The sequence below is a fragment of the Pholcus phalangioides genome, unplaced genomic scaffold (genome assembly GCF_987345545.1).
Source record: "Pholcus phalangioides strain wild (caught in Gottingen) unplaced genomic scaffold, Ppha-v1.0 ptg000004l_1, whole genome shotgun sequence".
NCBI classification, from domain to species: Eukaryota; Metazoa; Arthropoda; class Arachnida; order Araneae; family Pholcidae; genus Pholcus; species Pholcus phalangioides.
The window spans coordinates 32693412-32711581 of record NW_028301597.1 but is presented as its reverse complement, the minus strand read 5'-3'; the positions used below and the strand labels follow the sequence as shown (position 1 = coordinate 32711581).

General features: G+C 36.0%; 1 protein-coding gene across 1 annotated transcript in view; it reads right to left on the bottom strand.

Annotated features, from left to right (window-relative positions):
* LOC149087103 (neural cell adhesion molecule 2-like) overlaps nt 1-18170 on the bottom strand; it is a 143792-nt gene that overhangs the window by 17309 nt on the left and 108313 nt on the right. The window contains exon 8 of the mRNA XM_089231351.1: nt 1256-1555. Within this exon, the coding sequence (XP_089087477.1) occupies nt 1256-1555 (300 nt within the window). The remainder of the gene's footprint in view (nt 1-1255; nt 1556-18170) is intronic.

Sequence of the window (18170 nt, the reverse complement as noted above, 5' to 3'; positions counted from 1 at the left end):
ATTCATTAAAATGATTTATATTAGAGTTGTCTGATGAGTACTTGGCACGTCAAGTAACACTCAAAAACAAAAAAAAAAAGAAGCAATAAGTATCGAGCAACTTATTATTTTGATATGTTACCGGCCCTAAAATATTTCCGAATGTTCTTACATTGGCATGATTCATTGTTTTCAGCGTGGGGGTCAATATCTCTTCACTATTGAAGGGAGGAGCGAAATTATATAAATATCTGGATGGGGATTTGCACCCGTTCGTGGTGCTTCTTTTTGTTTTCTAATGGTCGTTCTGGAAGAAGAAGAAGAAAAAAATCAAGGTGTGTATGATCATTTTATGGGATTTGTTTTTTGTATATTATCTCTTAAAGAATAACCATTTTCTTTTACATACATTCTGCCCCGCTTTATAACGCGGATAAACGGATAAAATCATCTTGCACCAGGATTTCTCCCACAGAGACAATGTTAAAGTAACCCACTTAATATAATAGTTTCAGCGACTTTTTACCCCGCTTAATCTTGTATTACGCTTCACACGTCAACTGTTAGTATACATCAACCAATATACAGATTTGGAATTAATGGGAAATATGTTACTAAATTGAGATGTATTTGAGAGTAAGAACTGCCCCTCCAAGTATTCAAGTTGTATTCAATACGAACATGTGATTATTTTATTTTTGTTCTCTGTTTAAGCAATGGAGAGCGCTAACTTTCTTGATGAAAAGTAAAAATCATACGTATTTGTGATCATCGTAATCTATATATATATATATATATATATATAATATGTTTTCTGTTCGTATGTCTTTGTGTGTCTGCTATTCTTTTACACTGGGTTCTCACATGAGAATTGCCAAACATAGAGAAAAAAAAACCTTTAAGTCAAAATTTCAACGGAAAGTAGCCGAAAATAGGATCAAACATTCGAAAATTTTGTTCTTGTGCTGCCATCTAGTGAGCGTAATATCAACGAAAATGGCAAATATAGATGCTCATACAGGGATTTCAGTCTGATGAAACGAATCACGAAAATAGTGTCCGTGTCCGTTTCTGAAGGTTACCGTTAAGCAGAGGGTTCTTAATACACTATTTAAATAGGCTTTCTGTCGGAAAATTTACATTCCTATGTAAAACAGTTGTGAGCGTTAAGAAGGGCTTTACTGTATAACGAATGGGATGGCGTATTGATTAGTAATTAGAGGTTCGATAAAAATAACGTTTCGATTATGTTTATAAAAATGAGAATTTCATTCACCTGAATCCGCGTCGGCTATACTCGAGGTGCTTCCAACAAAAGCGACGGTATTGCTGCGGCCTTTCTCGTTACTCGCGTACACGACCAACAGGAAAGACGTTGCAGCCGGTAAATCACTGATGGAAAAAACTGGCGATTCCACCGAAGTCAGATTCGTCTGTAGGTGATCGACTGCTGAATTGTAGACATTTATGTGGAATTTCTGATCCAAGCCACCGTTGTAACCTGGAACGCATTCGACAAACAGCCAGGTATTCGTGCTGTTCGTTACCAGGCAGTCTCGAACAGGATCCGGCGACCCTACCAAGAAATAAATGGTGGAACATTGTAAAAAGAAGAAAGAACATGGGAATTTTCAAAAAAACACCGAAATATATTTTGACTATATCTCACAAAGTTTCAAAAAACTAACTTTTTTGCCCTATAAACTATCGAATTTATCAATAGAGTAAATGTAATTTCCAAAAAAGTTACATGTCTGTATATAGATGAGGGATTCTTAACATTTTTTACAATGCGACCCATAATCAACAACAATATCAGCTTCGTGACCCATTTACTGTAACGAATGACCAATCACTGTATTTATAACACAGCTGAAAATGGATTCATACGACTTACCTAGGAAGCCGCTGCGGATCAAGTTTGGGTCGTGACCCATAGTTCAAAAATCCCTAGCTGTAAGTGCGTTTGCGCTACCCATCTCGGAAGCCCCTGCGAATTAGACACCCTCTATATCCTGGACACGTCCCAATATTGGAAAGTTTTGAATGGAACCGGCCTTAATCCTATATCAAAGCATGTCCACATACATTCTCATTCTTGGACATTGGACACCCATTAGGTTCTTTTCTTGGATAGGTGCAGCTCACTGTCTGCTGATTATCTGCTTGACAGTGTATAATAAGTTGTTGGGAGAGTAGGTTTCCCCCTTCTCTCAGGATGATTTAAAAAACAGGTTTATTATTAACTTGCAAATTAGGGTGTACAGCAACAGTCAGATTATAGTGTTTTTCTTACAACTCCGTGCATTCCTTCATTTCTTATGGTTTTTTTTCTCTTTCTGCATTTTAAACCTGATTCAGTCTCCAATAGTGTACGTGAAGTGTCATTTTTGACATCTCATATAAAGTATGCAAGCAAATTTAAACTTGACATTATATGTGAGCGAAATCATTTCCTCAAAAGGGTGGGCTGACAGGGATGGACCTTGAATCTTGTGGACTACGCGGCCGCAGAAGCCGCCAAATCAAGGCGGACGGATGAGGGGTGATTTTTTTCATCAGAAAAATCTTAATTGTTTACACTTGAAAAATGTTTCAGAACTAGCCCTGGCTCCAGTCCAGAGGCGCGGAACGATAATTATCTTCATTTTTTTTCACACTATAATTTCACTCTAGATAGTGAAGATTTTCACAGCCCGTGAAAATATGAGCTGGAGGCCCTACAAAGATTCCAGCCCTGGGACACTGCTACTACTAAACCACACATGCACTTCGTCGACATTCCTCTGCGAAATTTTTAACGAATTGGTATATGTTGGAATGTGCGTGTACGTATTGTGAACTTGGCGTGACGTTCGTTCCTGTGCAATGCTTGATATATTTATATCGTATATTTGTAGCGCGCTGCCAGCCTCCATAAGTTTTTTTTAAGTATGAGTGAAATGCAGTGATTGAATAATTGTACCGTTGTGCCTGTTGCTATGTGGCGAGACTTTTTAACGGTGAGATCGGCCTCCCTGCTGCTGTATGGGGGTTTCTCACGAACGATAGTTTGTGGACTTGACCACCGAAAAGAATAATTAAGTTATCGAATGTTTGGTGACTTTGGATCAACCTGAAACAATCGAAGTGAAAAAACGAATATGAAATGGCTACACCCAAAAATACATATTTAATTATTGCTAAATTTTTTTCACTGTGAAATATCGTTGGTAATTAAAGATATATTTCGTACAAAATTATTTTCCAACACTTATTCAAATGTTTAATGCTTATGCATAGTTTTTTGTCATATTCTAAAAAATAAAGCATTTTAATGGTGCCGTAAAATATTTCTTCGTACCTTGGACATATCTCTGACTTGGACAGACTTTAATGGAACCGTAGGTGTCCAACTTAGGTTTTACTGTACTTGACAAACTTTTTGTTGAAATAATAGCAAGGAAACGCAATAAATTTTCATTATTATGAATTTCTTTTCCACCTGGATAGGTACCAAAAACAAAAACACTTAAAGAAGGCAATTGTTCTCAAGTTTACGTGTCTGCTCTTTTATATCGAAGTGGTTCCGGTACCGAAGTATTATTATACGAAAAATCACCCATTTCTTGATTCTGATTTATAGTTTCGATCCAAGGAACAAGGAAGAGCAATTTACGGTCAAACGCGAAGATGAGTCATAAGCGGAAAGAAAATAGAAATGCGTATGTGTATGCCTCTGAGCATAAATAATGCAACATCCTAGAACATCAAGCGTAAAATCCTCCAAAGATATGTTTTGGAAGCATTCCAAGAAATGGAAAAGTTAGGAGAGAAGAAAGAACTGTGAAAGGTGATGGTTTGTGTGTGGAGGTAAGAGAGAGAGAGAGAGAGAGAGAGAGAGAGAATGTGTGTGTGTGTGGGAATAACACGGTTCCGAAGTCATAGCGAATTATCGAGGATTCCAGTTCAGATATATGCCGTCGGGAGGAATTAGGAATGACATACCTAAGTAAGCATCTCGCCATTTTTCTGCGTTTGGTTCCCCTCCCGGGACTTATTTTCACCTTCACTATGTGTTCCTCTTGTTACGTTCACGTAACCGAACTAGAAGCAACACACACACAGAATTTTATACGCAGTGATTAATGGCTGTGCTTGCATGGAAATGTTGTGTTCCAGCCAGGTCAGGGAAATTGGATGAAAAAGGTTTTAAGGAATTTTGTATATGAAAGGGGGGAAATAATAGAGACATGTAAACATTGAAAGGGACCTTTTTTTTTTTGTAGGTAGCGAAAAAAGCTGCGGAAGACACTGCAACATTTTTAGAGAGAAGTTCTGTTCGTTTCTCTTTTATATTCATATATAATTTGATTAGGGACATGATGTTGATGGATTTATCTTATAGAGGTTCCTTGCTCGAAAAGTATTTGATTTAAGTTATAAGGAAATGTTATGAGAGGGAAATAAAGCTTTGGAAAAAAATTAGGATATTCAAAAATATTTCCAGCACTGTCATTTATCTATTGTGGTACATTTCCGAAGAAAACGTTACACTATTTGGATTTTTCATGTACATAAATAATACGTGGAAGGTGAGAATGAATCCATGAAAGAATGGGAAGAATCTGTTCATCTCGCATTTCAAAAATCAATTTAAAATCAATTGATTGACGTATTAAAACAGTATCAATTGCAGTAAAATGTTTTCATGGTAGGATATGGTTTTTACATATAAGGAGGAAAAAAAAGCTATGTTTAATTTTATAGCAGTGTACAGGACTCAATTATTGGTTTCCGGAAATTACCGTTTGGTAGGGGGATCATAGGGCTTTCACTTCTTAGAGCCGGACTCCCAGACTGAAGGCCCATCAAACTTCACTTGTAATGTGGGTGAAGTTGAGGGTGATGGCTCTGTCCCCCCAACGGCGAAGAAACCATCAAAATGATTGCGGAAATTGAGCTTATCGTTAACACTGTATATGAACAATTTCCTATTTAAATAGAAATTTTGAAGGAATGCTTTCACGAATTGACCACCCCCTTAAGCGGAGGGTGGGACGCATTAACAACATAAGAACGCCACAGAAGATAATCTGGAATTTAAAAGAAAGTAAGCTGAGTGACGCGTTAGCGCGGTGACCCGCTAGTGAGGTTTGACTGTAATTATCTTCAACACTGCATTGTCGGTCTTCCATTTGAAAAAGTCTCTCCACAGAGAGTGGCACTGAGAGTATCTCACTCCATAATAATGAGAATAAAATCTGTGAAGAAATGTAAATACAGTATATATACATTACTATTAGGCTGGAATGAGATTTTCCCTTACAGTATGTGATTCAATTTTAAGTCTAGTTGCAATAAAGGGCTCATGACCACCCTGGTCTGCTAACTACGTATTAGGACTGTGAAATATACATCGAAATACGTTGATTACACAGTTATGCCACTGTCCCAGAACGTGATACACGACATGTTATAACTAAAAATAAAATAATACACAATTAAATACTACGTTGTTGAGACACTTGTTGTGTTATACAGGCGTTGCCGACCGCAGCACCGTACTCTGATTGGTTCCATATCTCTTTATTTGCATACGCATGCCTGTATAGAATATATATATCGAACCTGGAGCAACCATCGATAGATGGAATCTGCATCTCAACCTTGATCGGCATTAAATTCTGTTATGACGACACGATCGGAGTTGGTGAGAAGTAAAGTTGTTGCAGACAACGCGAAAACAACACCACTCCTGACAGCATACATAAGCTATAAGTGAGACCCACACATTCCGGCATGTGCCAATTCCTCAGATATTCTGAAGGGGATGACCTAGAAGTGTATATAACTACGGAAGTAGAAGTCCCCAAGTATAAATTTTAATTTGAAATTTCGCACTTGAAGCAATTGGCATTTAGATTCATTATAAATTTAACATTTATCGACTAATACAAATACAGGGCCACGATAGGCAAAATGCTCAGTGAGGTGGTTGAGAAAAAGATGTCCATAACAAATATGGCTGTCATATATTTCTATAATACATCAATACCCAATAAAAAATGCAATCAAGGAAAGTATAAACAATACAGTCGAATACCGTTATAGCGAAAATCTCGTTTTAACGAACACTTTTCTAAGCCCCCAAAAAAGTTTACATAAAAACAATGTAAACCTGTAATTCCTTTATAACGAAATTTCGTTACAACGAGGTGTTTTCTCCAGTGGTCTCTGGAGTTCGCTAAAACGGGATTCGGCTGTATAGGCTATACATGATAAAATATTATACAATGCCCACAAAATGTAATTATGGTTATCTTATTCTAAGTATGGATGACCTCTCGATTTACCCCAACGTGTTTATCGGATTTCTTTTCAAACGGGTTAATTGATTGTGGCAGAATTTACTACCTCCGGGGGTAAGGTATTCCATTTATGAACAACCCTATTGGACAAAAATTCCCTGTGACATCACAGCCTAGATTTGTCCCTTACCAATTGCGACTGGTTGCCCCCCTTATCACAGCAGTCGATTGATGGTCATTATTCACGGTCCATCATATCCATCCCATTTGAACTTTTGAACACTTCGGTCATATCGCACCCAACACCTACGTTTCTCCAATGTAGACATCGTCACTCTTCATAACCCAAGTCCCGTGCGCCAACAAGGACAGGCGTAGCTCTTCTCTGCAGCCCTTCAACCAAGTCTATATCCCTCTGCAGGTATGGTAAAAATATGGAAACTATTCTAAGCAGAAATTGATTTGCATTCTCACTGCAGGAGACCGCGTGGTTGTGATTTACCATTATATTCTAATTATTGGTACCTAATTATTTCGAGATTCGCAGCCAAGCGATTTATGGTGTATGTCAGTTCAATAATGCACGTCCGCGGTGACACCAATAGTTCAAGGAAAGTCAGTTGTTTAATGGTGCCTGATATCGAAAACCTTGATCTCAGCATGGCTCGTGATTCAGGAAGCAAATCCGGATGAGCGTCGCTTGTTCTTGAGTCATTACTTCCGACTCCTAAACTGCGGCTCACGAATCGATAACGCATCGAATAGTTTGTGAGTTTCGGGAATTGAACCTGAAAGCGCTTTCATAATCGACTGCACCTCCCTTACACGTTTAATATTGCACAGCGCGGAGTTTCGCGTCTGCTTTTCTCTTGTTATACCTTCACATCTGTCTATCATCTCTTTCTGTAATGGCTGCTCTGATAATGCACAAATATGCTTCCAGTTACAATTGCCAGTATATAGCAGAGGGGGTGCATAATCTTTTCAATCAGGTATGTGGCATTTCTGTAGGTCGCGGGCCAGAAACTTGTATATATACGGTGACCATATGACATATTTCTCGGGATAATCTCGTGATTTTGGCTGTCTCACCTTCGTTCATAAAACTTCCCGTTCTTTTCCCTTATTTTCAACCACGCTTACGAATATTGAAGTCAAGAGAGATTATTCTCGTGTCTTATAAATTTTTGCGTGCGACCCAATTTTTGGCTGTAACTGGCAACTACACTTGCATTTGACGAATGTTTTTGCTGCAACTTTACTTGCCTCTGACGAAAGTTTTTGCTGTAACTTCACTTGTTTTTGACAAATGTCTCGGCTGAATGAACACCACAACTGTGCCGCCATTCTTGTTGCCAAGATCTGTTCCAGCCCAGAACTGAGGCAGAGTCTAAATTTTTTGGGTTGTAGTTAGCAACTTTACTTGCATTGAAAGACAATTTCTTTTCAATAGTTATTGATGTCCCGCTTAGATTCCGATTTCTCGTATTTTTATGTACGAAATCTGATCAGGCTAGGTTTCCATCGTGTTATGTACATTGGTAGTTTTTTACCGGAACCACTTAGCGAACCACATTTGGCTTTGGGGCTGGATGTTGTGCACCCTTGAACTACAGGGTGCCCTGTAAATCCTGATGCAGCCTTTTCCTTATCAACCGTTCGTCGTAGATGTATGCTTCTAGTATAAAAAGTGATCAAAATGTGTTCGTAAATCACTCTGTATCAGTTTCGAGAGTGAAAACATAGAAAGCCGTGCAATAAGAACGTTTTTTTTTGGTCACAATGTTCTAAAGAAGTCAATTAGAGAAAGATCTCAATTTATGCCAACTAAAAACAATCCACTTTTCTGAGTGCAATATTCGCTGAGATATTAGAAGTCAAATATTAGACGATTTTGGTAAAAAGTACAGCATAAATGAGGAAAATCGTTTTCCATTAGTTTACGCCGTTTTTTCCCTTCCTTTTTGTCTCATTTTGAATTCAAATGTTTCAACAAATATTGCACTAAAAAAACTCCGTTAGTTCGCACTCGCTCTTTCATGCAATTTGACCACTAGTGGAAAAACGCTTTCAGTCCGCTGAAAAGTAATATAAAGAAATATATGGCATAAAGGAGAAAAATACACTTATTCCCGACTTTTTTTTAGTCTCCTGAAAAACTTGGTTTTATGGACTGAAAAACATTCTTCCCACGTGCATCAATTCTTTTGTTTTGATAACTATACAACCACTTGCAGTATGAATGACGGTCTCCCATGCAAAAAAGTATCTCCGCAGAGAGCAGGCAGACCTACAACACGATACTGACATAACATGAAAATTCAAGCATTTCCATCTTTACTTGATAAAATGGAAGACAGATTGGCAGCATGAACGCGAAGCAACTCTACTACATGAATACGTTAAGGCCACAAATTCAGAACACATATTCTGACCTACGCCGATTCGTTAGAAATTCCCAAGAGGAGTGTGTCCGAGGTGCATGGACGGTTAAGTAGCAGTATGAATGACGAATTCGAAGTTTTTTTGGACGCTTTCTCTAATTGGATGAGTGCATCTAGAATCAACGGTTTCCGAGTAATTCCAGGATAAAGGAACCCTATGCATACTTTATACCCAAAACTATCGATGAGAGTAACTTGGGATTCTATATATATTAATGCTATTTATCGTCAGTTTTTCGAAAAAAATTCGGTCAAAACTTCGAGAAAGAAAAATTCAATTTCCATCGATAAGAAAATTACAATCCCATCTGGTTAACAAATTCTCTTTCTGTACATCCACAGCCATTTGTAAGGCATACTACTTGTATAACAGAACATTGAGTGAAACTGAAATTAAATTGAAAGAAATTATATTTCCTTTCTTATGAAAATTTCTAGAACTCTCTTTAGATAGCGCGATCATTTCTCTTATTTTGTGAGGGTAAAGAAAGAGAGAGAGTGCGAGAGAAACACTTAAACACCATAAGCTCGTATCAGCTGCTTATAACATGAGACGAAGAAAAATAAATTGATTTCAGTAATAATGCATAACAAAGCGATTAAAGTATTTCTAAGAGAAAATACAGATCTTTTCATGGGAAAAAAAAGAAATGGCGGATATAATAAGAAATGTAAATAGGAGAAAGTAGTTTATTGTTATTTTGTTCGCGAACTTGTGTCCTCTCTTTTCATTCCAAGAGAAGAAATAGTAATGGCGGAATGAAAATTTCAATGGAAAAGTGGCGAAAATTCTATTCCTTTTGTTGGAAGATTCAAAATATCGAAGGAGTAGAATAAAAAAAAATGATAAAATAAAAATGCTATTTTACTATTTTGTATTTCTTCCATACACGCAATATTCAGAAGAGTTTCCGTCTTCCGTTTCTTGGATTCAGAGTCCGCTTTGTCGCCTATAAATTGAATTTCTGTCAAGAAATCATTTATCAGCGAGCGTTTCCTGTGAAAAGGACCCTGCTCCTGATCTTCCCGTTTCTACTTTTTTTTTTCCTGGCCTGGAGTACATTGAAATGGGATCTGGCCACACACACGAGCAGTGAATACCCCTTAGTCAGCACCGCAAGTGTATGTATATTGCATCTAAGGATATCCGGTATGTGTGTGTGTATATATATATATACATATATATATTCTGTATATATCATGCACGAAAAAATATATTCAATGTTATAGAGAAATAGTTATTGTGAAGACTTTCTAGTCACATATATGAATTTTTGTCCCAGAGAAAATTCAAATATGAAATGATCTGATGCGTGTAACGCTCTAAGCGTAGTCCTATTAATTTCTACTTCGGTGAAGGAATTCGGAATATGCATATGTATTGCGATTCTAGTGCAATGTATTCTGATATAAGATCATTCGGAGCCTTTGATATGGTGGGGAGTATTATAAGTTTATGTGGTGGAAAGTATTCAGCCATCTCGTTGGACATTTTGCCTGTTATGGCGTTGTATTTGTATATGCTATACAATGCAGAAACAAATACGGATTGTATATTTTTTCCGGAAAAAGTGCCGACCAAATTAAATAGATAAATTGATTAGACGGACAATATAGAAAAACCTCTCTTAAAACGGCTACTCCTTTTTTACGGATAAATAATAGTCTCGCGAGTAGTCTGCTTAAATAATGTATCTAATCCCCCCTCCACTTTGCTTTAATGGTGACCCTCAGATACAGTCATACAGATACTATTTTCATCATTCATTCCATTGGATTAGAACTCCTGAACGAACAGTTTGTTCCAATATTCCTGTAATTCCTTATATGAATTTTTCGTAATGAAGCTACCACTTATTAAATTCGGAAGCTAATTTTTATCTCTTGCGGCTCATTCGAAAGCTAAGCTCAAACACAAAGCTAATTCAATAACTGTTTTTTTCTCTGACGTCAAGGAATTTGAATGCATTTTCATAAACAGTTTTGTTTGTGTGTGAACTCATTTTAATTTTGGTTAATTTTTTTTTTCAGACTCCAGGATGATGTCTAATGTTTAATCAGTGTTAACTGACGAGGAAAACATTGACTCGATGAGTGAAACGCGTGAAATTAGATTTAATGCAAATGATTGCGTGTTATCAATGGTTAGCTGTTGTGCCCGTAGCTTCACTCGCGTAAATTTGGTGATCTGAAAATTACTCGGCGATGATTCCTCCCATATAACATTCGAACACCTCATGGGTCCACCCAAGGAGGGATTTTCAGAAATCTCGCCTTAGTGGGTATCTATAATGCAATGCTGACCAAATTTCATTTTTATAGCTACAGTGGTTTTGGATTGGGAATGATTGCCCCATATAGCCTATACACTTCCTCATAACCCTTTTAGAGGTTGAAATTCGAAAAGTCCCTCCTTAGTGATCATAAAATAAAACAACTGAATAAATTTTCTATTTGTAGCTTCACTTCGGCGTGATTACTTCCTGTTACCTTTGAGTCCCCTTCATGACCCCCCTTGGCAGTAGAATTTCAAAAAAATCCCTTCTTAACTAGTCTTGAAATAAAACTACTGAATAAATATCATTACTATAGCATCAGGGTTTCGGCAAACACCACCTACAGAAGAACATCTTCTATAGGTGGTGTTGTTTCAGCTCGGCGTGTTATCTCCATGTTACCATTGAACACTCATGCCATGACATCCTTAGGGATCGAATTTAAAAAAAAAAACCTTCTCAGTTAGATTTTACGTCATGAAATAAAACTGACAAAATTTCATATTTATAGCTTCAGCGGTTTCGGCTCAGCGTTGATGATTCATTCAGTCAGTCAGTCAGGCCATGCTATTTCATATATAGGATATAGATATAGTATATAGATATAGATATAGTATATAGATATTTCATATGTCGTATATATATTAGAGTTTGTATTTATATCAGACCTTAAGTGAAAATAACTTGGCTTATATGAAGAGCGTCGGAGTTGCCCCAATTTGCTCGGAGTCATTTTACTGGAAGCAGATTTCTAGACGGTGAGCATAATCAGATGCAACCAAATGCTGTGCATGAAAGTTTTCATCACTGGCTATACTTGATCGCGGAAAGAATAGTGGTTAATCAGGATCATCAATAAAGAATATCACTAATTCTCGCCAAAAGTTTTGTCATTGCGAGGGCGAAATTTATGAATATTGGTTACCAATGACCCAGCAAGAAAAAAGTATGACTTTAATCGAAATGGTTTACATAGGAAATACATGAGATTAATGTTTATATTCATGTGAATTAAAAAACCAAACCACGACCTCCAACGGGACGGTGAAAATGTGGCCGTTGCTGAGAACTTGAAGAAAAACCGAATGTCCGTAAAATTACAACAATCCGAACTATAATTAATTCAAAGAAGTGGTTCTGTAACGCATTGGATGCGTAAAATTTATTATATATTAAAAAATGAAATACTTACTTATTTTCATTTATTTATTCATTCATACATCATTTACATGCCGGAGAACAAATAAAATCACCAAGGGATCATACGATCCATACTGGTGATCGTAGATAAATGACGTGATCTCTATACAATTCATTTCAAGCACATAATTCACAAATATATAAATACAATTCATCACGTATGACTGGAACGGTGTTCATTAATAGTCATAATTTATTAGATTTATGAAGATGACAATTTAAAAAAAAATACAAATTAATGAATAAATTTGGCGTGAAATATTTGGGTATCATTGTGTGGCAAACAAGATTTCCAGTTTTAATAAAATACAATATCAGATGTTATAGCGTTGTCTAAGGTTTAGAGTGTAAACGACAAATAACCACCGAGACGTCAAATACGACATTTTAAAAATATTGTTCAATATTAGTAATGGAAGAAGTCTGAAATTTTTTAACAATTTTTGAAGGAGTGTTCATTATTTTTTATTTTGGATATCGATCAGTAGTCTATTGTTTTGTTTCGGAGCTAAGTAAATGAAGTTTTTACACAAAATATTTTTATTCTAATATTCTATCTTTATATAACTAAAATTTGATTTGGTCATCCCCCCACGACTAATAATATTGCGTTTATTGCACTGAACTCTTATTTTGTAAACGGCAATACAGATTTTAAAGAAATGAAATTTTTTCACTTTTAATGAAAAAGTGTCTGATGGATAAGATGCTAAGATTTGTGTTGTTAGTCAAAGTTATACTTCCATTTAAATTAGGTAAAATTTTGATAAATTTATTTTGCATTCGTAAAACTTCATTAATGTTGGGGATATAGTCTCCTCCCCCATGCTGTGAGGCCATAATTTATTTGAGATTGAATCCAGGCATTGTACAGTGTTAGTAAAAAATCATTATTAACTTTGAATTTTAGATTAAATAAAATTGCTTAGAAAAAAATCTTAATTTATTTGAAACATTTTTTATATGGGTTTTCCGTTTTAGGTTAGAGTCTATGTGAATTCCAAGGAATTTAATATTTGAAGCTTCCTCTAAGTGTTGGCAGTTACAATTTGTTAGTACTTGACAGAAATTATCGTGATATGTTAGAGAGAACTCAAAGAGTTATGATATTGTCAGTTTCTTTTTATTTGAAACGCATATATTTAGTTTTGTTAACATTAATATTCATATCGGTTGATAGGAATATTAATGGTCTTCATTTATATTAATATTTAGATTATTTTAATTCTTTGATGAATATACTCGCCTAAAGTACCAAAGGATGTTTAGAGGTATCGCGAGTTCGATACCCGGTTCGTCCGGGTCAGAAAACTCCTGATACAGGGGTACAACAAAAACATCGAAATGACCGCAAAAAAAATTGCTACCGCACGGAGTCCCCCATCGAGGGGATAGCGCACCAACCTCTCGATGAGTACAAAAGAAACAAGCCTGCCGTTCGAATTCGGCAATAAATTGTAGGTCCTGGTCTAATTAGCCTCGTGTGCAGAAAATGACCATGGTGTGACAAAAATGATCAATGTTCAATGAATATAGAAGCAATGTGTCGTCGGCGAAGCTCATTTTCCCTTTATGTCAAGATTACACAGGTCATTTATGTAGATAAGGAGAAATTCTTAAAAAAACTTCAAATCTGAAATACACCACCTCTGATGGGCAAACACTTGCTTATTATATCGTTGATTTTAACGTATTAACAGCGATTCGAAAGATATGATTTGAATAAGTAAAACATATTACCTCTTATTCCAATTGAATATAGTTTTGTTAGTAGAATTTCATGATTAACGGTGCCAAAAGCTTTCGATATATCTAAAAAAACAGCTATTGTCTCATTACTGTTATCTATACTATTTTGTAGGGTTCAAGTGAGCGGGGGGGAAGTCCTTGGCGAAAAAGTCTACGCCTTGTTTTCTTCATATAGATATGTAATTTTTTTGTTCGCATGTCCAAAAGTGGCGTTTGTTCGGAGATTAAGCTCAATATTAATCCAGTAGAATGCGTTCCATGTAAATATGGCCGTTGTTCAGTGATTACAGAAGTTAAGAGGAGGTCGTTATATAGAAAGCCTCTCTGTATATATGTTATACTCATTATAATGTAATAATAAGTGAATTATACAAATTGGCTTCATCACCAATTTCATTAAAAATTATGAAAAGTAAGCTTTGTTAAAAAACGAGACATTTTGATAAAAGCGAAGGGGAAGGGCAAAATTACAAGAATGTCTCGAATACGAGTCGCATCCTTACTGTAATTGGGATGAATTAATATGTCAAAATAATTGACGTAAATGCATTGTTATACTCGAGTACGTCGTGTTTTCATTGACGTTATAAGCAAATTTTGTTAACAATATTCTCTATTGCAGTGTTTACCAACCTTTCTGATCTCGTGGCACATTTCAATTAAGATTTAACAGAAAAGGTTTCAATGATCTAATTATTAACTGAGAGAAAAAATGTATTACTTATTCTAATAAAAAGACAATTAACATTTCTGAAACAAATCTTAATTATAAATTATAAAATGGTGTTTGAACTTTTTAAAAATAATGTAATCAATTTCGTTACAAAAATTATCACGGCACACCTAATGTCCTTTCAAGCCACGGCGGTTGAAAAACCTGCTCTATTGGAGTCGGCCACGAATGACAGTTATTGACGATAAGTCAAGGAGCCAACCTCTCAGAAAATAAAGGTGCAGACAATGCGTAAGGGGTCATTTAAGCATTACGTCAGCATCGATGGGGGTGTTTGGATGATGCTTACGTCATACCACCCTTTAAGAAGATATGTAATTTTCTTAATGACATCTTATTCTGTACTACAAAAACGCGAAAAAAAACCTTTCGATAAAGATTTATTGAGTACCTGAACTAACATTATCTCGATTGATAAGCCCCCTGCAGAGCCACTTCAGTGATCTCTAAATGTTTCACGGTTCCTTCAAGTGCTCAGGAAATGTGCCAAGGTCGCTTAAGCACTCTAGAACTGTGCCACGCATCACTCGAGTTAACCGTAATTATGCCACGGATCACTTAAGTAATCTGGGAATGTTCTGCGGGTAACTTGAGTGATGTAGAACCGCAATAGGGGTCCGCTTAAGTCCTCGAAAACTGTGCCACATGTCAAGCAAGGGATCTCTCAATGTGCCACGGATCGTTTAAGCGTTCTCGAACTGTGTCGCGGGTTACTTAAGCGATCTTTGAATGTGAAAGTGATCTTCGAGGCCTACTTCAGTGACCTGAAAATATACCACGGGCCACTTAAATACTCTGGAATCGTGCCACGGTTCATTTAAGCGATTTGTAAATGTGCCGCTTAGTTCATTTTTACAAAATTAGGTTTGAGGGGGCAGACCACATCAGATATCTTCAGGGCCATATTTGGTCTGCGGGTCAAGGGTTTGCCATATATGGCTTAAAGGGTGGGTCACAATGCATTTCTTCAAGAGAAATTGAGTTCTTACCTTTCAAATGGCATTGAAATTAGCAGAAATTGATTATAATAACATATAAAGTTATTTTCTTTCGAAATTTTAATTTTCTAAATAAATTATATTTTGCATTAAAAAAATATTTTTATCGTATGGGGAGGGGGGGGGCCCGATCCCTCTATTCCCCTCCCCTCCCACGTATGTTTCTGATCCCACCAATACGCTTTAGGAGGTAGGGGCAGTGCTAAAGAAATTTTGCTGACAAGGGGGGGGGTTGTAATAAAAAAAGGCCAAACATTTGCTGACGTAATACTTGAACGGCCCCTAATGACACATTAGGAAATGGAATAGTAAGAAATTCAGATGAGGTTTTTCATTGTATCATCCGTGGAATATATATGCAGGAAAATATTTTACCCGCATGTAGTCGAGAATCCAGTATTTTTGTAATGCAATATAAAACTTTCCACAATCCACAGAAATCCCTTTTTATGTGTAATCACGTATTAGAGACCATAAAGGACTTATTTTCCAAAAGATAAGGAAAAAGAAAATTCTCCGGGCCACACTAACGCTAGTATCACATGCACCACTGGATACAGAAAATAAAAACGTATCAAGTACCGCAAGCTGTTCGCGTTTATACCATGTAGTATCCCATCGATTTCTCGTCCTCGTATTTCTGAAAACGCTCTCGGCGGCGGCCAGAAACTTTCTTACGGACCATCACCTGCATATAAAAACGTTCCGGATAGTGCGTGTAAGAGGAAACTCCATACATGTTAGAGCAGGAGAGACGAACCATATTACGAACCAACGATAGAAATAAAAAAAAATACAAAAAATAAAATAAGGAAAGCATAATAATGAGAGAAAGGAACTATACTAGGCACGAATGCCGTCCACCACACATATTATAATATATATTTTTATCCAAGCTTTCCTAATCACTAGCTGTAGAGACTATGGCCATAAAAGCTTTTTGGTGATTTTCAGTGGAAAAGACTAGGAGGTGACGTGCTTTCCCGCAACCTATCACTGTTTTCTTTGTTAAGCAGCTTTCCCACGGCAAGTAAAAAAAAAAACAGCATATATAGAGGAACTGCAAAGAAAGGTGAAAATATGAAAGAAAAGAAAGGTATATAAGAGATGGGTAAAAGCACTTAGGGTAGCCGCTTTTCCGCCGTCAAGCTTAATAACTGATGCTTTTGAGAAGCACGTTTTTCATCGAAAGCTATTAAAAACTCTTTTCCCCTCTTTCCAAAGGCTCTAAGTTGTTAGACAGCGAAGGTTATATCGATTTTTTTTTAATACTCGGTTTTAGGATTCCTTTTTTTGGTGTGGGTGGAGGAAGGGTTATTCTTCTGAAGCGCATCGGCATTTTAGGCAGATTACTTGAGGTTATGATGTATCTCTACGGAAGGAGGTAATGGATGATGATGATGATGATGAATATCCAAATTGAAGGCTTGTCTATAAAAATGAGAATCATCTAATTTCCACTTTTCAAGCTGAGGAAATAATTTGGTAGGGGAAAAAAAAGACATGTTTTTCTGTCTTTTAAATGGTTATCGTGTTAATCTTGATATATCACGAAAAATACTCTGGCAGAAATGATTTTCACCTTACCTAGTAGTTTCGGAATAACAGCATTGGGAGAGGATATTTTCTTGTTTTTCAGGAGATTTTGAGCTCAGTTAATTTTTTCTTCTTGTGAATTTTCATTTTCATTTTATTATTATTTTCATTTTATTATTATTTTCATGTTATTATTATTTTCATTTTATTATTATTTTCATTTTATTATTATTTTCATTTTATTATTATTTTCAATTAATTATTTCCTGCAAGTATTCAAAATTGCTGTAATTGAGTGGTCGTATTTTTGATTAAATGTTTTGTTTATTTTGTATTTCTCATCATAGATTAAAAAGTTTGCTTTTTTTGCGTTGTGCGTGTATTTTTTATTTGACAAATTAATACTTTTGTCTTATTTCTGTTTTGTATGTGTTTCTTGATCTTTCTGTTTATTTCGTATTTTTTTATTTTATTTTATGCCTTAATGAGAATGTGATTTTCCAATCCTCTAACAGACATCATTTGCCTCTAGAGATGGCATAAATATGCATATCATAAATTCATTTGAAGTTTTCTCTATTAATGAAAACAAATAATTTGATTTCTTAGATTGGTTATTCACATAGCATGGAAACGACTGATGATATTCATTTCTTATGCATCAAAGAGCGTCGTTTCTATTTTGTGATTTGTGACCGAAGATTGAATTTGGACAAAATGCGCATTTTCATTCGGCGACGTACACAATAATTAGTTGGTGATTGCCTTGTTCGTTCGAAACTTTTGGATAGATTTGAAAAAAAAATATATTGTTATATGTCATAGAAATGCCAATATTTTTTAAAACTAATATCTGAGACAAAAAAAAGACCTTTGTTCTGGTTCTTGGAGCAGGTTTTTTTAAGTTTCTACTGTCCATTCCTCAGTGTTGCATAGCTTCCCAAATTTGCACCTGCCTTCCAGTA